This window comes from Paramisgurnus dabryanus, chromosome 22 (genome assembly GCF_030506205.2).
Source record: "Paramisgurnus dabryanus chromosome 22, PD_genome_1.1, whole genome shotgun sequence".
NCBI classification, from domain to species: Eukaryota; Metazoa; Chordata; class Actinopteri; order Cypriniformes; family Cobitidae; genus Paramisgurnus; species Paramisgurnus dabryanus.
Genome location: NC_133358.1, coordinates 5,525,594 through 5,548,261, shown reverse-complemented (window position 1 = coordinate 5,548,261; position 22,668 = coordinate 5,525,594). Strand labels below are relative to the sequence as shown.

At 38.8% G+C, this 22,668-nt stretch overlaps 1 protein-coding gene across 1 annotated transcript in view; it reads right to left on the bottom strand.

Annotated features, from left to right (window-relative positions):
* Positions 1 to 22,668, bottom strand: part of myo3a (myosin IIIA) — a 116,795-nt gene that overhangs the window by 31,541 nt on the left and 62,586 nt on the right. The window contains exons 8-16 of the mRNA XM_073813174.1: positions 19,093 to 19,158; positions 18,643 to 18,798; positions 16,716 to 16,815; positions 10,603 to 10,719; positions 8,582 to 8,686; positions 8,392 to 8,475; positions 8,074 to 8,276; positions 7,645 to 7,743; positions 7,433 to 7,547 (exon numbers count right to left, since the gene is read on the bottom strand). Of these exons, the coding sequence (XP_073669275.1) occupies positions 7,433 to 7,547; positions 7,645 to 7,743; positions 8,074 to 8,276; positions 8,392 to 8,475; positions 8,582 to 8,686; positions 10,603 to 10,719; positions 16,716 to 16,815; positions 18,643 to 18,798; positions 19,093 to 19,158 (1,045 nt within the window). The remainder of the gene's footprint in view (positions 1 to 7,432; positions 7,548 to 7,644; positions 7,744 to 8,073; positions 8,277 to 8,391; positions 8,476 to 8,581; positions 8,687 to 10,602; positions 10,720 to 16,715; positions 16,816 to 18,642; positions 18,799 to 19,092; positions 19,159 to 22,668) is intronic.

Sequence of the window (22,668 nt, the reverse complement as noted above, 5' to 3'; positions counted from 1 at the left end):
CAGTCCTGCACACGTTACGGTAATGAAAATTTTCCCCTTAAATGTGGAAAAAACAACAAAATTGGTTTGTATGATGTCATTTGAAATCATGTGCAAATTAGTACATGAAGAGATGTTTGTAACTGTATGCTTCTTATTTTGAAAGCATTTACTTTTTTATCAAAATGTTTCATGACACCTCATAAGTCTAATTTTGCGAGAATGTGTGAAAAGCTGTTTCTGGGAGTGAGTGTTTTGAAAAATATTACCTAATGTTTCTCATCTCCAGAGGTACAAAGTCATACAATAAATCTGTGGGGTAGCATTTAAAAACATTTTTTTTAAATGCAATATTTGTGTAAGGTTTTGTCTTGTGTTTATCTTGTATTCTGTGTATTTTTGTATTTTGGACTTTTATTTTGACATCCTGTTCTGTTCTGGCTTTTATTTTGATATACATCCTGCCATGTTTCACTTCACACTTCCTGTTTGTTCTTGTATATAAGTCACATCCTGTTCACCTGCTCCTGGCTGATTATTACATCGCCACATCTAGTCTGTATCTGCCTGTTATCTGAATCTGTTTATCTGTTACCTGTTTATCTGTATCTGTTCCTGTTTTTTGACCTGTGCCTGTTATCTGGATTTTGCCTGTACTGCCGCCTGCCCTGACACATTGCCTGTATTTGGATTCTGATTTTGGATTTACCCTTTGGATTTGTTTGCTGGCCCTTTATGGGATTTTACAATAAACACCTTTTGCACATGGATTCATCTTCTCATCGCTTTCATTAAAGCACCTCGTTACAGAATAATCAGCCATAACCCGGAATCCAGCGAAGGTCAGTAACTTCCCACCAGCAACATGAAACCTGTTTTTGCACTACTTGCACTCCGCCAAAACCACCGCGCCATCGAGGATTACGTGAGTGACTTTCTGGAATTGTCTAATCGAGTGCATTATGATGAGGACGCTTTGAAACCGATTTTTTATAATGCCTTAGATGAATGGTTGCGCTTGTGTATGCCACGTGATATGTCTGTCTGGTCACTGGAGCAATATATTGACTTTGCGTTGCTGTTGTGTGGTTCCCCCTTCACTGTGGGTGTTGCGGATACACCTTCAGAGGCTATTCCCAACACGCCACGCCATGTCCTGCCTGTTATGCCCACACCTGTACCAGTTATGCCTGTTCTGTCCACGCCTGTTCACAAAATGGCCGCCACCCTGCCTGTTCCCAAGATGGCCGCCATCCTGCCTGTCCCTAAAATGGCCGCCACCCTGCCTGTTCCCAAAATGGCCGCCATCCTGCCTGTCTCTGCACCTGCACCTGTCTTCAAGAAAACCACCACCATCCTGCCTGTCCCGAAAACTGCCACCATCTTGCCTGTTTCTGCACCTGTTCTCGAGAGAGCTACCATCATTCCTGCACCTGTATTTCAGAGGGCCATCGTCACCACCACACCTGCACTCATGAGGGCTACTACCCACCCAGCACCTGACGTCCAGATGGCCACCCTGCCTGAACCGACGACCACAGAGGTATGTCTCATGGACTCTGTTATTTCTGAATTTGCCATAGCCCTGTGGTGCGTCTGGTCTGCCTGCTGCTCGTTTGTCCCCTGTGTTTCTCAAGGCCCTGAACTCGAACCCCTGGACTCATTTGATCTGCTTGATTCATCCGACCCATCTGATTCATCCGATCCATCTGATTCATCCGGCTCATCTGATTCATTCGATTCATCCGACTGCTCTGATTTCATCGACTCCTATGATTCATCTGATCTGCCCGTCTCATCTGATCTGCCCGTCTCATCTGATCTGCCCGTCTCATCTGATCTGCCCGTCTCATCTGATCTGCCCGTCTCATCTGATCTGCCCGTCTCATCTGATCTGCCCGTCTCATCTGATCTGCCCGTCTCATCTGATTCGTCTGTCCCGTCTCATCTGATTCGTCTGTCCCGTCTGGTTCGTCTGGCTTACCTGGCTCACCTGTCCCGTCTGATTCACTTGGCTCACCTGGCTCGTCTGATTCGTCGGCTCCACCATCTGGAATATCGTCACCCTGGTCTGTGGAAGCTCTTCCAAGTTTTTTTTGGGGGGGGGTAGTACCCGGACACAGGAGGGAGGCAGAGGACACCGAGGCGGAGGCCGAAGTGTACTCTGATCCTCCCTTTCCTTGTGATCTGGGTCTATTCCTACCCCATGACCCAGGTCCCAGCCTGCCCCATGACCCAGGTCCCAGCCTGCCCCATGACCCAGGTCCCAGCCTGCCCCATGACCCAGGTCCCAGCCTGCCCCATGACCCGGGCCCACATCTGCCCCATGACCCGGGCCCACATCTGCCCCATGACCCGGGCCCACATCTGCCCCATGACCCGGGCCCACATCTGCCCCATGACCCGGGCCCACATCTGCCCCATGACCCGGGCCCACATCTGCCCCATGACCCGGGCCCACATCTGCCCCATGACCCGGGCCCACATCTGCCCCATGACCCGGGCCCACATCTGCCCCATGACCCGGGCCCACATCTGCCCCATGACCCGGGCCCACATCTGCCCCATGACCCGGGCCCACATCTGCCCCATGACCCGGGCCCACATCTGCCCCATGACCCGGGCCCACATCTGCCCCATGACCCGGGCCCACATCTGCCCCATGACCCGGGACCATGCTGGCCCCACGACCCTGGACCATCCTGGCATTATGACCCAGGACCTCCCCTGAACTGCCCTGCCTTGCCAAGAGGTCCTGGCCCGCCCGCCCACCCTCTATTTGGACTTTGTTATTTGTATGTTGGGCTCCGGGAGTCGCCCTTTAGAGGGGGGATTCTGTAAGGTTTTGTCTTGTGTTTATCTTGTATTCTGTGTATTTTTGTATTTTGGACTTTTATTTTGACATCCTGTTCTGTTCTGGCTTTTATTTTGATATACATCCTGCCATGTTTCACTTCACACTTCCTGTTTGTTCTTGTATATAAGTCACATCCTGTTCACCTGCTCCTGGCTGATTATTACATCGCCACATCTAGTCTGTATCTGCCTGTTATCTGAATCTGTTTATCTGTTACCTGTTTATCTGTATCTGTTCCTGTTTTTTGACCTGTGCCTGTTATCTGGATTTTGCCTGTACTGCCGCCTGCCCTGACACATTGCCTGTATTTGGATTCTGATTTTGGATTTACCCTTTGGATTTGTTTGCTGGCCCTTTATGGGATTTTACAATAAACACTAGTGATGGTCAACCCGGATCTTTTTAAGGATTCGGGTTATTCTGAGTCACTCACTAATATGATCCGGGTTGTGCGAGTCACTTGAGTCACTTGAATCACTTGATCAAAATCTCCCAGTTCCAATCGCTAATACTAATGCAACCAAGCAACTCAGATCACGCATGCAGCTAGTACGAGTGTACGACTCCTCTGCTCGCAAAAAAGGGCTCATGTGACCTGAGGAACTTGTAAAAAAACATGCATGTCCGTGGTAACATTATCAATAACATAATTGTAAAAGTTCGGTGTGTGTGTTTAGTTTCATTTCATAACGACAAATATATCAACACCACGTTTAAAAGATGTGAGGCTTTGTTGAATTGGGACGTGAGAGGAACGTGTCCTGTTTCAGATTGACTTACAAGATCCACGATAGGCTTCGGTTAATGCAGCCACACAGTCACTCATCCGCGCAAGAACATGATATTGTGAGTGAGTCCCAGACAGAGCCGCTCGCCCGCTGCACGGGTCCTGTGAGTGAACCACTCACGTCACTCTGAGTGACTCAGTCAACAAGAGGAGCCGTGTACGTCCGTCGGTGGCAGATCTTTACAGCAGCACTGCTGCAAAAGTCCTCGTATTTAAATTTTTTAAACATTTGCAGCTTCTACCCAAAACATTGTGCCAGTCAAATATTGCAACATATTAGCCTACATGAGTCAGTGGGTTAATAACACGAGCAGGGCTCGTTTCTCCTAGTCCAGGATTCAAGCTCTATGAGTTGAGTCACTCTCTGTGTGAATCCTCGAGCCGCCGACCAACTCATTGTCGCGAGAACGCATCCCTTTGGACTCGGACTCAGAGCTGCAGAAAATTACGAGTGAGCTTTTGGCTCACTCGGTACCCCCAGTCGACATTTGGTGATGTAAATTAACTCATTGTTTCAAGTTATAGAACATATGGCAGCTTATGCAGAGTTATGTGTTGCAATTGTGTTGTAAACATTTGAAGAGCTTTGTGTTTGATACAATTTCTCATTTTCAAAGCAAAATCTGAGAGGACTCAACTGACTCGGGTTAATGGTCACTAAGGACTCATGGTTCTCGAGTCATTTTAGGGATCGGGTTAAATGATCCGAGTTTCGAGTGACTCGCTCATCACTAATAAACACCTTTTGCACATGGATTCATCTTCTCATCGCTTTCATTAAAGCACCTCGTTACAATTTGCATTTTTTTAAAGCAAAAAAAATCAGCTTACTAGGCTACAGGTAAAGCAGTCCATGTGTGTGTATTAACCAAAGTGTACGTGCCTTGTGATCCCGTTTATATGCACACATTACTAACGCGCTCCTTAAATAATATAAATAATATTGTAAAATAGTCTATTTTAGTTGACTCAAAATAGAAACGCTACAACAATGTGCCTGAACACACCTAGTTTCAGAACAGCATGCCCATGGGCTCACAAATAGGCACAAGTGCATTTGCTATTTAAACAATGTTACGCTGTATGTAAAATTAACTGTGTCGGTCTGAAACTAGCAAAAAACACTTCACCTTGCACCGCATTGAATTGTGTATGATAGGGCCCTTGGTGTAAAATGCTAACTGGGCACAAACTGTGTATTTTGTTCCTTTAACCAGTGGATTATTCCCTATACAGGATGATTCGCAACCCTACAGAAATGACAGTAAGAGCTAAACAAGCCAAATAACAGACTGTTTAATCATTTTACATACTTTTAATGCACCAGTATAATGATGGTGTCTTAACATCTTAACATCTAGACCCCTCCAACGTAGCCCGCACATAGTCTGGTAGGTGCCCGCCAAAGCACATTCTAATAATAGTCTCAATTGTAATATATATTAGCTTGGCTTATACATTCATTTATTTGTGGCGGGCCGACACAGAATCAACACTAGACGCCACAATGAAATAGATTTTTCATGATTACCATTTACATTCTTATTTTACTATTTAAATGGCTTCATTCATTGTTGCGAGCGCACCTCTCCCCTGGGCGCGCTCTCTCTCTTATGCTGCGTGCAGCATCTTGACTGCGCCTCTCACACGACACTGAGTGAAAGAATTAAAAATTGGCGGTGTTTTCCATGTGCATTTCTCAGTCTACTTGCCGTTTTACGAAAACATCAAAATATGTTACTGACAGAGAAGCCCGCTCATTGAGTTTATCATGACTTAATGAAAGGTTAGCAGTGTTTACATACAGCGGTTTTCTGGGTGCTTGTGTGCTAGTTCTCTCCTGCCTATGGTGTGGTATGTCGTCACGTGTTCTGTAGTAACTCTGTAAGGGGACAGTGTATTCTCTCATATTTTTGCGATATACAATAATACTTTCACTCGCATTTACAATTAAAAGCGCTCACAACACAACAAGACAAGAAGAGCAACAGTAATGCTCTGCACTGCATGAGAGACACAGAAAATATAGCCAAAATCACCTCGTATATCAGCTCTTCAATGTAAATGTATGGTGATTTTGTCAGACAATGTCGCATTTATAAAGGTTTTTGCAGTAGTTAAAGTAACAGCTGGTTGGATTAAACATAAGGGGCTCTATCATACACCCGGCGCAATGCAGCGCAATGCGCGACGCAAGTGTCTTTTGCTAGTTTCAACCCGGCGCAATGATTATTTTCACATTTAGCGCCACGTTATTTAAATAGCAAATGCATCTGCGCCCATTTTTGCGCCCATGGCCGTTCTGATCTAAAAACGAGGTGTGTTCAGGCGCATTGTTGGTACGCGTTGCTATTTTGAGGCAACTAAAATAGACTACGCCATTGACCAACAAAAACCTGGTCTAAAGTCTATGGCGCAATATTGTTTTTGTTATATAATGAGCGCGTTAGAAATATGCTCCTATAAACGGGTTTGCTTATATACCACACATGAATGCGCAGCAGCACAAAAAAGCTTTTAAATATGAAAAATTAAAGCATTCAAATGTAAAAAAATATTATTGAGTCTCTTGGACATAAATGAGGACTGATTATGAGACATTAGAAGGCGTAAAGAGCTGCTTCACCTGTAGCCTGGTAAGTAAATAAATGCTTTGCTTTAAACAAATGCATCTGTTTTAAAAAAAAAATTTAAATGCTTTCCCATGGATTTATTGTATAATGACACTGTACCTGTGGATTTGGTGAGATGAGAACCTTTTTTTAATTAATGCTTTTTAAAACCCCATGGCGTTGTCCGAGTGCTGAACACTTTGGCTCTCCACACGTTTGTAAATTCTTTATCTCTTGTTTGGATTTTTAGAGTACAAACCTTTTCTTGCATATTTGCTAATTATTTATGAGATTACAATGATTATATAGGATATCAATACATTTACAGCAATTAAAAGCCTGCTCTTTTTACTTCCATGACTAAAAGAAAAAGGCTTTTAAAGGTTTTAATAATTTTTTTTATTTCAGAACAAATAAAAGCAACACAACTTTTTAACATTAATCTTAAACTGGTGGTCTTCTTCCTCCGCTTAGTTTTTCAGGTAAGCTTTCTAAATAGGGATAAGGCATGGCGCCAGGCGCAACTGGCTTTTAAAGGGGATGAGAGATGAGACTCTCATTGGTTTATTGCACGTTACGCCCAAAACACACCCATTACTAATTACGAAAATAGGAACAACCCTTTTAGGCTGTGCGCTTGCACATAAACAATTTTTAGTGTCGTTAAATTAGCAAAAGTGGGTTCAGACACTCCCATTTAGACCATGCGGCGTGCGCTTTAGACAATGTGCTTAGATCGTTAAAATAGGGCCCAAGGTGTTATTAACAAACAATGACAGTCAGATAAGACAGAGAGTAAAAAAAGAGTTTTTAAGTGCCAACACTAGACCAACCGCAAACACGTTGCAATGATTTCATAAATATGTTAATTAGTATGTGATGTCATCAGCACCACAATCTGTCAAAATTATTTGGAAAAACACTGTGTTAACATTTTAAACAATACTTAAACATATTAACAAGTAAAATAAAATAAAATCAACAAGTTAAACAAATTTTTTTTGAGTAGACTATATCAGAAAGTAGCCCTCCAGATTGTTTTGTCCATTGTGGTAGCCCTTGCTCACAAAAGGTTGGAGACCCCTGATCTAGATAATATGTATGCTCGTTTGATCATACATTTAAGATTGTAATCACTATTGTGATTGGGCATGTTGATCATGTTTTATCATATGAACATGCAGTATTGTTGTGTACCTCTAGAGTAAAGCCGATGACTTTAAAACACTGTTCCACCGTCTCAAACTGCTCCTTATAAAAGTCATTCCCCACAACATCAGGTACTAATTTCACATTCTCATCGTGAAGGTACCTGGAATGAGAAAAACAAAGAGAAAACCAAAAGGCTGAAATAAGGTTGCCAGAGGAGATAAAACCACCAGACTGTTATTGGATACTCGTGAACTTACTTTGGAGTTTGGCTCTCTGATAGCTTGTAGTGAGCTAGTTTCTTTCTGTCTGCCAGACCAGCATAGATATAGTAGAAGATATGGAAGTTACGTTCACCACTGAAAACATAAGACACAATTAGATTTATATATAATATACAGTATATAAACAAGTGTTATCTTCTCTTGCATCTTCAAGAAGAATTAATGTTAAATTGGTCTGTAGTTTTACGATCCAGGACTCGTACAGGTGCACTCTTAGAATAAAGGTACAAAAGTTGTCACTGGGACGGTAGCTTTAAAAAGGTCCCAATATGTACCATTGATGTACCAGTCAACACCTCTAAGGTATCAATGTACAGATATGCTCCTTTTAAGAGGTAATTTTTAAAAAATGGTACCAACTTTTGTACCTTCTTGTACCTTTATTGTATACATGTGGACTCTTACCCAGCTTGCTGTGTGACTCTAGTCTTCTCCAGCAGGTATTCAGAAATCTGAGCTCCCACCACTGTGCCACCACAGGTGAACTTCATTTCCAGATACTTCCCAAAGCGACTGGAGTTATCATTGAACACAGTGCAGGCGTTACCAAAGGCCTCGACCAGACTATTGACCAATAAGATCTTCTCCTGAAGACTCCGATTGTTAGCCTGAAAATTAAATGACAAACAATTGGTAGTAGACTAAGCACAACCTTTTCCTTAATGCAGACCTTTACAGTCTGCGTAGGTTACCAACCCTCAGGGAGAAGACACAGCATTGTACCTTTCCAAGAATGGTCAGCTGTTGCACTAACAGGTGGGCACTCTCTGTTTTGCCAGACCCACTTTCTCCGCTGATGACAATACACTGCGTACAGAGAAACAAACACAGTTTAAGCTCCTGCAAAACATTATGAAAGACAATCAGTAATAGCCACTGACACACACCAACAGATTACACCATCAGACTTTACCTGATCAGCATTATAAGACACCATGGACTGATAAGCGATGTCTGCGACTGCATATATATGTGGAGGGTTTGCTGTTCTTTTGGCGCCAACATAATTATTTGAATGCTGTCACAAAAAAGGTAGAAAAATTATCATTACATTTTCTGTAAATTTAATTGATGGTTGCCCACTCAAAACTATGCTTTGCAAGGCCATGCGCGTACGTTCATGTACAAGAAAAACACAGACTATACTCTGAGTTTAAGATGTTTTGGGTTGTTGCTTAATGTCAGAAAAAAAAATTATCAAAAGATGGTCCCAAGATGTCACTGGAGCGGTACCCTTTATAAAGGTCCTAATATGTATCATCGTAATGTGAATGCTAGTTTTTATACACTCACCTTAAGGATTATTAGGAACACCATATTAATACTGTGTTGGACCCCTTTTCACCTTCAGAACTGCCTTAATTCTACGTGGCATTGATTCAACAAGGTGCTGAAAGCATTCTTTAGAAATGTTGGCCCATATTGATAGGATAGCATCTTGCAGTTGACGGAGATTTGTGGGATGCACATCCAGGGCACGAAGCTCCCATTCCACCACATCCCAAAGATGCTCTATTGGGTTGAGATCTGGTAACTGAGGGGGCCATTTTAGTACAGTGAATTCATTGTCATGTTCAAGAAACCAATTTGAAATGATTCGAGCTTTGTGACATTGTGCATTATCCTGCTGAAAGTAGCCATCAGAGGATGGGTACATGGTGGTCATAAAGGGATGGACATGGTAAGAAACAATGCTCAGGTAGGCCGTGGCATTTAAACAATGCCCAATTGGCACTAAGGGGCCTAAACTGTGCCAAGAAAACATCATTATGCCACCACCACCAGCCTGCACAGTGGTAACAAGGCATGATGGATCCATGTTCTCATTCTGTTTACACCAAATTCTGACTCTACTATCTGAATGTCTCAACAGAAATCGAGAATCATCAGACCAGGCAACATTTTTCCAGTCTTCAACTGTCCAATTTTGGTGAGCTTATGCAAATTGTAGCCTATTTTTCCTATTTGTAGTGGAGATGAGTGGTACCCTGTGGGGTTTTCTGCTGTTGTAGCCCATCCGCCTCAAGGTTGTGCGTGTTGTGGCTTCACAAATGCTTTGCTGCATACCTCGGTTGTAACGAGTGGTTATTTCAGTCAAAGTTGCTCTTTTATCAGTTTGAATCAGTCGGCCCATTCTCCTCTGACCTCTAGCATCAACAAGGCATTTTCACCCACAGGACTGCCGCATACTGGATGTTTTTCCCTTTTCACACCATTCTTTGTAAACCCTAGAAATGGTTGTGCGTGAAAATCCCAGTAACTGAGCAGATTGTGAAATACTCAAACCGGCCCGTCTGGCACCAACAACCATGCCACACTCAAAATTGCTTAAATCACCTTTCTTTCCCATTCTGACATTCAGTTTGGAGTTCAGGAGATTGTCTTGACCAGGACCACACCCCAAATGCATTGAAGCAACTGCATGTGATTGGTTGATTAGATTATTGCATTAATGAGAAATTGAACATGTGTTCCTAATAATCCTTTAGGTGAGTGTATATGGATATACGGTATGATCAGCTCTTAGTCACACAAGAATTGATATATCATGATCTATCAATTATGATTGCTTTAAAAAAACATAATACTAATTATTGCTTCTACATGTTGATAAAGTACTAACAGTTGGGGAAGACTTGAAATATATAAATATTCATTAAAACGATTATGTGAAACATTGGTATTGTGCAAACAGTACTATTTTAAATCTAGTAAAAAGAGATTATGTGACTGAAATAAAATGCAATGAAATGCACAACGTCCTGCAGTAGAAGCACAATGGCACTAAACAGATTCTGATGGAAAGTAAGAAATAAGTAAAAATTATTCAAGCAAAACAGGAAAAAAGAGAGAAGAACATAAGAGATGTGGCAGAAAATGTAATGTAGTAGACTATGAAATGATAGCAGTCATAATGAAATGTTTGAAACACACCTCAGGGGTGTACAGCTCTGTTTTGTGGAAGGGATTAACTCCTATAAGGATGTCTCCAACATACGTGTAGATCTGGTCCTTTGCATAACGTCTCTGTAGTTGGTCAGTGACTGTGTTCTAACAGAAAGACAAATACACATTAGCAGAGGTGTAAAAAGTACTCAAAAATTTTACTCAAGTGAAAGTACAAGTACTGAGCGTAAATTTTACTCAATTAAAAGTAAAAGTATCTGGCCAGAATTATACTTGAGTAAAAGTAAAAAGTACCACATTAAAATTGTACTTGAGTATTAAAAAAGTAAAAGTAACCGGAAGAAGGAAAACAAGAGATTCATGTTTAAGCTTTCTCTAAAAACATGAAGTGAATGAACCACATACAAGGTTTTATCCTTTACAACTGTTTGTATTTAATTGTATTTCATTATCAAACTATAAGACTACTACATAATTTTCAACATGATCTCACAAAGTTCAGTGGTATAGTCACAGAATTTTTTGCTCATTTATCCGTGTCAGTGTCACGGATCTCCGCATTTTTCCGTGTCTGTACCATGGACTTTCTTTTACGTGTCAGCTTCACGTATTGATTACTCAATTGTTTTTCCTATTTTTAAACCATTTTCGCGTGGGTTTGGGATTAGATTTGGGCTTTGGGGTTAGATTTGGGCTTTGGGTTAGGATGTCACTTTAACTATTGGTTTATACTATTTTTTCCATACTTTTAAACAATTGTCGCCTGACGTTAGGGTTAGGAGTTGGGTTTGGATGTCATTTTATGTTACAGAAAGTCGTTCTAACCCCAAACCCATGGGAAAATGGTAAGAAAATAGGAAAAACAATTGAGTAACCAATACGTGAAACTGACACGGTAAAGAAAGTCTGTGGTACAGACAGAGAAAAATGCGGAGATCTGTGACAATGACAATGAATTTTAGTATGCAACATGCTACTCAAAATTGTAAAACCTCGAACTTAACTTAAATTTCAAGCTCTATCCAGCCTCTCACAGGCAGCCAATGCAGGAAGAGGTCTATTAGACCTTGTTCACGCTGTAAGTCCAAATCCAATTTTGATGCATATCCCATAGGAATCCAATCACATTTAGAACGGTGAACGGCCACATGAAATCTGTTTTTCTAATCCGTTTCAGGCTACATTCAGAGGTGGTTTGAAATCCATTTCAGTCTAACCATCCTGTTCGCATTTGTGTAGCTTTTCGGTTACGTCATGCTGTCACGTCACATAAAACACGTCAGACGTCGAGGCAGATTGTCATGCCAGCGCGACGTCATTGCCATAAAAACAGTGCAGATAATCCGGAAAACGGCTACAGGATGCACAGATCGGATCTGAACAGTTGTGATACACAATGTGGACAGTGAGTCTGTCAAATTAGATAAGCACCAAAATTTGGACTGACTGTGTGAACAAGGTATTAGTCTTGATAGAGAGGCTGCAAACAGCAGGAAACGTGTCACACTTCATGTGTTGTCGGTTTCAAAGAAGCAAAAAATCTTCATCATTAGATGAACTGTTGGCCAATTCCTCAGTGTGGTCCAAAGGCTCCAGAATAAATAACATTTCAATTAAAATGACCATCAGCGCAATTCAATTGGTTTGACAGAGCAAGCAAAAATAGATCTTTAAAATAGAAGTACTTTTTGACTGTAAATAAAATTGTAAGGAGTAAAAAGTACTTTTTTTCTTAAAAAAATGTAATTAAGTAAAAGTAAGGCTATATCCACACGAAGCCGGTGCATTCCCTATCCGATCATTTTTTTTCCTTGCTCTAAAAAAATAATCCGTAAACACGAAACCACTGAAACCGACTGAAAGCGGTGTAGTATATATGCCGGACCAGTATGGGGCGCTGTAATTCTGCCACAGATATACACTATACACGGAGAAGAAGACTTTGAGCATGCGCATAGCCAACGTATGGTGTTGTCCATTATCGCTTGTTGGTCACCACAATTGCATAGACGCAATAGATTTTGCTGTAATAAAGCTAGTAGGCTTTAGTAGCTTCTGTAGCACGAACACAATCACGTAATCCGCCGTTATTGTTGTTGCTGTTACGTGGGACGCTTCCGACACGTGATGTGATGACGTTTTCGCTTCACAAAATATACCGATTGGCTGTACAGACGAAACCGCAAGGGTGTCGGTTTCAGATTTATCCACTTTAGGACCAGGTTTCAAAAAATAGCGGTTTCACTGTCTGAAATCGCCGGATCCGTGTGGATGAAACGCCAATACGATAACAAATTTATGCGTATACAGTGATTCGTGTCTCCGTGTGGACAGCCCCTAAAAGTACTGATTTTTAATTGTACTCAAGTAAAGTAAAAATCCCCAAAAATAATACTTAGGTACAGTAATCAAGTAAAATTACTCAAGTACTTTACACCTCTGCACATTAGAGATGGTCGTTTCATCAAACCACTGCTAAACAAAGAAATGACCATTTAATATCACTCATGCGCTTTCATTTTTATGCACAAACAAACCCGGGGACTATGGGAGAAGATTCATTATGTAGACCACTGTATTCACAGGTCTATACATTGCGATTATTGCCCACCAGACACATTGTGTGAGCATATATGTGGCTAATATACAAACAAAACAATTCACAGGTCTACTGGTGACATCGGTTCAAGGACAAAGGCGTGAAACACGCACATACTGTCAAGAATGCTACTATAATGGATGAGAGAATATATTTTGTGTCAATGAGACCCCCTTTGTGTTGATAGATCACCTACAATGTGTTTCAGTACAAACCTGTTTATTGTTCACTAATCTGTCTATTTATTTGTCTGACAGTTAAAAATGAAACTGCTAGGATGACTAATGGTCACTTGACAGTGAGAAAAATCTCCAAGAAAGGGCTTGAAAATATCTTAGCTCTTTAAAACAATGGCTGGGGCTGGTGTCGTGTTAGTTTTCATCAGAAAATACTATTTCATTTATTTATTTAAAAATAAGAATTGTTAAAATGTTAAATAAAATTATCCAATAAAATGTTAATACACATTAAATGATTCAACCCCCCATCTAGCAATGCAAATCACACAGTGAATTTTGACCTGGTATTCAATGAATTGTAGTTGTTTATATAGCCTATAAAAAGTTCAGATGCAAATGATCTTGTAAATAAGCATTTTTATCACACTCTTATGTGTAGGTTCACATAATTTCCCTTTAAAAGGGTATTAGTCAGTAATTGAAAGTTTAAATGTGATTCGCAGTCATTTCACATTCCTCTTCTGTGCATGTAGAGGATTTAGAAGAAAAATGTATGTGGTGTTTAACGGATTCTGACAACAAACATGTATTTCTTAATGGCCTGAAGCTGGGATTATGTGTATTTGAAGAATTCATAATATGTTCCTTAATACAGGAAGTGTGCCCAAGTCTTTAGTTAAATGGCTTAAAAAACATATTAAATGTTACTTTTTTATAGATAAAAAACTGTCAACAGGTTATTGTGATGGTTGGGGTTATGGATTGGGGTAGGTTAGGGAAATAGAATATACATTACGTCTATGGATTTTTCCCAGTAAAATAAGTATGCCTAAGTGTGTGTGTGTGTGTGTGTGTGTGTGTACCTGGTAATTATCACGTTGTGGCGACCAGAGGTGTAAAGTACTTGAGTAAATGTACTTCGTTACTGTACTTAAGTATTTTTTGGGCTACTTTGTACTTGTACTGAGTATAAAAAATATAAGCAACTTTTACTCTCTACTCAATTACATTTTTGATTGGGTATTTGTACTCTTTACTCCACTACATTTGAAATGACACTTAACGTTACTCGCTACATTGTTTATTCGTCAAATAAAAACGAGACGAAAGTGTTAGAGGGTGATGATGGATAGAATCTGTGGTCGCGAGGTTACACGCACACACACAACTGAGGGACTTCATTTGGCGCTGCGCAGAGCAATCGTATGAAGTCAAAGTACTGCGAGAGCTAAACAAATGCATATGGAGAAGTCTGGTCTCGCGGTACTTTGATGTCAAACGCTGAATGGCTTGCGTTGAGCCACCGTAGCGGGACATCTGCATGCTGCGTATGTCATAAACTGTATAGAAAAGTTCGCGTCTGGTCTGAGAGAAGAGATAAAGAGCAAACATATGGATGCATATCACATTTGCTTCAGTCAAGGGACCCTTTGTTAAACTTGTGATGCTACAATCAAAACAAAAGTGATGCGCGATTGCAGGAGGGTCATCCCGCAACTCAAAGGCAAGCACAAATTTTTATATACTCTGATGCTACCTTATCAGCTAACCTGAGCTGGTACATAACTTGATATAACTTACTATATAAACCAGCGAGGTCCTGTACTGATTGCCCGAGTAACTTAAGTACATTATAAGATTGATAATAAGTTAATTTCACTGTCCTCACATTTAATCAAGTATGCTGTAATGTATTTACTGTAAGAGGGATGCATGACGGAAGAAATGTAGTGCACTTTATGTGAGATGGTGTTACGTACTACATGTGTTTACAATTAATCTTTCAAATGAACAACTTCACGTTTTTAATATGCATTATCATATTTCTGTTAGTGTAATTTTAGTTTACTGGAATTTTTTAAATATTAAAATTATATCTTTTTTAGGATAGGCCTATATAAGAATATTTGGTAACACTTTACAATAAGGTTCATTAGTTAACAGTAGTTAATGTATTAACCAACTTGAACAAACCATGAGCAATACATTTGTTACATTATTTCTTCATCTTTGTTAATGTTAGTTAATAAAAATTTAAGCTTTAATTGTTTGTTCATGTTAGTTCAGAGTGCATTAACTAATGTAAACAAGATTTTAATAAAGTATTAGTAATTGTTGAAATTAACATTAACAAAGATGAAGAAATGCTGTATAAGTGCAGTTCATTATTAGTTCATGTTAACTAATGTAGCTAACTAATGTTAACTAATGAATCTTATTGTAAAGTGTTACCATATATTTATATCACAAAGTTAGGCTATATATTTTTCAGCATGGAACATTCAAGTACACAATGACACTAGACTAAAATTAAATGGGTTTAAATTTAATTTAATGTAGATTTCTAGACTAAAATCTAATGGTATTTAGTTGAATAAAATTAGACTAAAACTAAATCAATTCAGATGACAAAAATATGACTAAAACTTAATTAAATTTTAGTCAAAAGACTGTGACTATGTTTAATCTGTGTTTGTTCTGCCAGGTCAAAATTTTGAGGTGTTTGATTTCTTTTCTATATTAGGAAATAAAACCTCATAAATAAACTTTCTTAGTTTTCACTGCCCAGACCTACAATGTCTCTTTGTGTTGAGGACTAGCGCATCTTTGAGCCAACATTCAGTACGAGTAAAAATACTTGAGTACTTTTAAATTGGGTTACTTTAATACTTTTACTCAAGTCGTATTTAAATTGGTGTCTTGTAACTTGTAGTGGAGTAATTTTTACAGTAAGGAATTTGTACTTTTACTCAAGTAGGGCTTTCCTACCCAGTCTCACAAAGTTTCGTGATATAGTCACGTATTTTTTGATTTTTTTTTCGTGCTATTATCACGAAATTTCGTGTTTTTTCGTGATCGTATAACGAATTCCTGTTTTCGTGTGATTATCACGTATTGGTTACTCAACTGCTTTTTCCTATTTTTAAACCATTGTCGCTTCGGTTTAGGGTTAGATTTGGTGCTTGCATTAGAATGTCACTTTATATATTGGTTTATACTATTTTTTCTGATTAATTTTTTTATATGTCGCCTGGCGTTGGGGTTAGAGTTGGGTTTGGTTAGGGATGTCATTTTATGTAAATCTAACCCTAAACCGAAGCGACAATGGTAAGAAAATAGGACAAAACAGTTGAGTAACCAATACGTGATAATCACACGAAAACAGGAATTCGTTATACGATCACGAAAAAACACGAAATTTCGTGATAATAGCACGAAAAAAGAATCAAAAAAATACGTGACTATATAACGAAATTTCGTGAGACTGGGCTGGGCTTTCAGCTACTCTTTACACCTCTGGTGGCGACCGATTGTCCCCACAAAGATAGGAATACCAGTATTGTGTTTGTGTGTTCTCTTACTTCATCTAGATTCTCTAGGGTTGCGAGATCATCCACGTCTTCACACTCTTGATCTTGAGACTTCATGTAGCTGCCTTTTTTGGTATAGATACGTTCATGCCTGTAACACAAAATGCAACATAATAGTCTCAATGACCTTCACAAAGACCATGAAATTAAACAATTACTGCATGAAATTGCATAAAAATCAATACATACTGTAAAAACCTTCTTAAACATATTGATAAATACATTAAATGTAATGAGGAAATAGAAATCAATAGTTACTGTATCTAAAGAAATTAACCTTAATCATTTTAAGAGATTCAATCTTTGTTCCAAGGTTAATCTAGTCTACAGCTATGTTCCAATGTCTAGTGAGCTTTGTAGTGATGCCTTATGTTAACATCTTTTGGACAACTTCTAACGCAGTGCCTGTTTGTTTTAAAGTTAAGACAATCCCAGAATGCACTGCAATGATCTCAGTGCAAAGACGAATTAAGAAATAAATCCATTGAAGATGATAGACAAAGTTGTAAAATACTATTAAATTATATGTACTGTAGATATATAATATTTAATCTAACTGGAAAATATCTATTCAATATATTACCCGATACTAGCGTGCTAGTGTGTGTATTTTTATCACTTGCTTTTCCATAAACTCTCAGAAATAAAGGTACAAAAGTTGTCACTGGTACAGTACCTTTGAAAAAGGTCCTAATATAGTACCATTACAGGTATGTACCAATGTGTATCTTTGAGGTACCAATATGTACCTTTTGGGTACAAAAATGTACTTTTTGAAAACTTTTTTGAAAACTTCTTGTACCTTTTTTATGAGAGTGAAGTTAGCCCAACAACATGCCAACAGTAAATTGTGAGCTTCATCTGTTGCTGTATGTGAGCAAAACAAATAAAGAGGATTTTGTTTGTCATCATGAGTGCCAGTTGGCAATTATTTCTCATATGCTAACAAGCTGCCAACATACATCATCTTCCATAAAGCTATGTTTTACAAAACTGCAGGAATACACTGTCAGGTTACACTATAAGGACATTTGGGATTGTTTTAAGGGAAGTTGACACACATGATCAACTACAGGAAGCTGCTATACCTCTACATCCATTTAACTCAAAGTGCCAAGTGACAGCCAATATCTCATACCTGGAATTACTGTCTCGCCTTTCAGTCTTTCCATGATGGCTTAAATGACAAAAAAATAAAGTGTACATACAGTAAAGCAGGCTGAGGGCTTTTTGCCCAAATTCCTGCTCCAGCTACAGTGGCTAATACAAATTTAACTCAATTAATTGTTATGCTTATAAGCGGCTATATTTTTTATAGTTAAAATTAAATGAGATATACTAAGTGACTTCTGTTTATTCTCCTCAGCACTTAATAATGACTTTTAACTTGAGACCTGACAGTTAACTTTTTTATTTGACTTTAGAAACCAAAAAATGTTATAACTAAGTATGTGCATGTGTTCTGGAGGCCGTGGAAACTAAACATGGTGGCCTTCATGGAGAAACCACATCTTTAAAAACAAAACAGATCTCATTGATGTGGTTATGTGCCAAATTCTTAACTGTTTATCTTTCTGTAAAATCGTTTTCACTTTAGATCATTTTTCACTTTTACACGGTTTTCCTAATGAATTGCCCTATTTTGTCAAAGAATCACATACTGTATGAGGCACATGTTCAGCACCTGTATCTGTAAAATCATAATTTTAAACATATTCCTTACAAATATCACCCACTTATTTACTGTAGGAACTAAACAGATTTAGGAGAGAATGAATGTGCACATTTAAATTGCAAGAATAACAAACACATTTTAAAGTTACACTCCAAAACAAAACTTGTGTGTGCAAAGTAAAATACTTTTCGGGACTCACAAAATCAGAGCTGATTCAATTTTCCTTTCACTCCATTGCTGTACCTTGTTTTCTCGATAACGCCCATCTGCTGGTTAAGGTCGATCAGTTCCATCAGCTGCTTCTGCAGCGTCTTCTCTCGCCCCACAATCTGTCTGATGAAGACATGCTGAAGAAGGCCAAACACATTAGGTCTAAGCTCAAAATCCTTTATCAGACACCTAAAGGGACAAAATCAAAAATGGGAGAGTGCTGAGATGTCCATAGATGTTACATAAAATAGGAACTGATAAGAACTCGCTTCACGAAAAGACTAAAGAAACTAAAGGTTGGAAAGAGGAATTCAATTACAAACAATGTTCTAGCTAAGCAGCGGGAGGCTAATTAAAGCATGACAAAAGATATTATGAGACGCTGGAGAGCAATTAACCTATGTGCCTAAATCAGTGAAGAAGAAAAAGCCAAAGTTTTGTTGAGAGGAAAAACATAAACAAAATTTAACCAGTTTCACTTACTTGCATATGAAATCATTAAATTCAGGAGTCCAGATCTCTGGTTGGTGGAGGGTTGGTGGAGGATTTCTGAGCAGGGTAAAAAGAGATAAATAGAAAGAGATTTGTGTAAAATGAAAAATCAGGAGACAACTACTCACGGTAAATGAATGGCATTAATTTCCAAAGGAAAACATTCCTCGGTTGATGTGATTATTAGATTACTGTCTAAAATTGATTGCTGTTTAGATGAATAATTTCAACTGTTAAGCCTCAACACAAATGAATATGAAAAAGTTTATACATTTCTAGTCTATGATAAAATTTTCTAAATGTAATCATCCAAATAAAAAATCCTGTATTGATATATTTATCATCACAGACGGGTAAACAAGTGAACATAACAGAAATACACTTGCATGTATTTAAAATTAAATGTTGAACTGTGTTATGTTTATACACTCGCCTAAAGGATTATTAGGAACACATGTTCAATTTATCATTAATGCAATTATCTAATCAATCAATCAATCAATCACATGGCAGTTGCTTGAATGCATTTAAGGGTGTGAACTCCAAACTGAATGTCAGAATGGGAAAGAAAGGTGATTTAAGAAATTTTGAGCGTGGCATGGTTGTTGTTGCCAGACTGGCCAGTCTAAGTATTTCACTTAAATCTGCTCGATTACTGGGATTTTCATGCACAACCATTTCTAGGGCTTACAAAGAATGGTGTGAAAAATTAAAAACATCCAGTATGCGGCAGTCCTGTGGGCGAAAATGCCTTGTTGATGCTAGATAGTAGAGCATCTTTAACTGAAATTACCACTCGTTAGGTATGCAGGTATGCAGCAAAGCATTTGTGAAGCCACAACACGCACAACCTCGAGGCGGATGGGCTACAACAGCAGAAGACCGCACCGGGGACCACTCTTCTTCACTACAAATAGGAAAAAGAGGCTACAATTTTGAGTTCACTGTACTAAAATGGCCCCCACAGTCACCAGATCTCAACCCAATAGAGCATCTTTGGGATGTGGTGGAACGGGAGCTTCGTGCCCTGGATGTGCATCCCACAAATCTCCATCAACTGCAAGATGCTATCCAATCAATATGGCCCAACATTTCTAAAGAATGCTTTCAGCACCTTGTTGAATCAATGCCACCTAGAATTAAGGCAGTTCTGAAGACGAAAGGGGATCAAACACAGTATCAGTATGGTGTTCCTTATAATCTTTTAGCTGAGTGTATGTTAAAAGTGTTTAATTATGTTGTTATTTTAGTTCATCAAATGCTGGCCTGATATGTTTGTCTTTAAAACTGTTACCACACATTACAAATATTAAAGCAAAAAATACACATGTATCAACCCAGCCGTTATGAAGTTAATTACTATAATAATTTCTTCAGCTGGACAAAATAGTCCCTAACCAGCAACAGAATGTTTCACATATGAGGAGCTAAGATACAAAAGCCGATAAATGCCATGCCCCTTCATCAAAAGTGAGAGAATGCTTTTAACCAAATGGTCTCGGCACATATTATACATTCATAAAAAATACCTTAGCATTATACCTAATCAGCTTAATCCTAGCCTCAAGCCATTCAGAAATACTACTTTGTTGGCAGAATCCATTAGGAGTTTGAAAACATGTCAAATGTATTTGCATCTGAGCTCTTCATATCTGTAGTGATTACTAAAGGTGCTGCTCAGTGATACACAAAATCATTGGGTGCAGTCATAGCTGTTTTATCATAAATAAAACAATATTGACCAATCAGATTTAAGGATTGGAATTAAATGTTTTATACAATTGTTAAAGGGCACCCATGGCTAAAAAACAATGTTATTTTGTGTATTTACATATAGATGATATAATACAATGTGTTTACGTGGTTCATGGTTCAAAAAACACATTATTTTCCACATACCAAAAATGTTTGTAGCTCCAGATATCCCTGTCTTCCTGACACGCACTGATTTTGTACAAAACTCATTGATCTAAAAAGCTCTGTGTCCCTGATTGGCCAGCTAATCTGTACGTTGTGATTGGCCTGAATACCTCTGACGTCAGCCGAAAATGTGACGCTGCTTACCATGTTTGAAAGATTCGGTCACAATGGAATGCTAACAGGAGTTAACTTACAGGCTGTGAGTCAAAGGGAGAGGATTTATGATAATATAATTATGGTCGATCTTGTCTACGTCACCAATCCCAGGAAGTAAACTGTTGCCTACAATCTATGTGTTGTTTGTAGTCCAAGAAAGAGATTTACGTTGGAAAGATAACTCGCGTCATTGTTTATTTGGGGTATTTACCTTTTACATATCGTTAACATGTACTAATACACACTTGCACACCAAAGGAAATTAAAATCAGACGATATATGCTCTTTAAAAATAAAAGATTTGTTTTGAAAGATGGCTTTTGTCTTTTAAAGATTAATTGTATTTCATATTTAATATATTTTTTTTAAATAACTTATCTGTTTAATAAATAGCAGATTCTCTTTGTGACAACTTACCCCATATTGTGATCACATGCCTAAATATAAGATTGAGATATGTGGCTACATGGTGTTGTATGAATTACCCAAACAACAATGGTAAAAATGTTAAAGACTTTAAAAATTGTGTGTAATATTTTAACATCTTTCTTGTGAAATATTATGTAATTAATTGTAAATAAATGCTCCAGTCTCCTCTGTAATGAAAAAATATTTTTTTCAGTGACAGAAAGGTTGCGTGAGTGAAACAGCATTTTTCAGTGGTTTTTGAAGCTTTGTTTATAAAGGCTGCCAGAAAGCTTTTCCCCATACATGTAGATAAGCAGATAGACACTTAACTGTTTCACCAAGGACCTGACAAGCGTTCCCCGCTGTGGAACAATAGAGCTAATTAGCCATCATTTGGGGTCCTGGTGAAGGGGGCTATTAGCAGAGGGAGAGCAGGGCTGAAGAGGTGTGTACTCCAACTCAACGGCTACCGCATCAGGACCGAGCATCTTTCTGTGCCTCTGACAGCGATTAATTACCGTAATGGGAGGGGGGCATAACTCTCTGCTTATCACACACAATGGCCCACACAAACAGCGGGTGTCAGGCGGTGAAATGGAAACTGCTTGGAGAAACGTTTGGACTATTAAAATGCATCCTTATCAGAAGCATTAAAACGCAGCAGCAAAAATAACAGATTGTAGCTAAAAACAACAAGGGGGATATGAAAACACAGTGGAACAGATATAACAGGATTAGATTTGATGTGTTTTTTTTATTTTATTTTAGTAGCTGTCACTATCACCAAATAGTTAAGAATTTATGTTTGTCAATTATTAATCATTAAGTATTTTCTTGCTGGTTTTTAGCATATTGCTATGCTGCTGCTAGGCTGTTGTTGTCTTGGCATTGCTACAGCTTTAAGCAGGTCGCTATGTGGTTGCTAGGGTCTTCCGGAAAGGTTGCTCATTGGTCCAAGGTGAAAACAGCTGATTCCCAAATTTTTCATATTCCTATATCTCAAAAAATATTTAATACATTTACATGTATCTATTAGTTTAGCACTCATTGAATATTTCTTTCTGTTGCACGTTCACCCTCGCC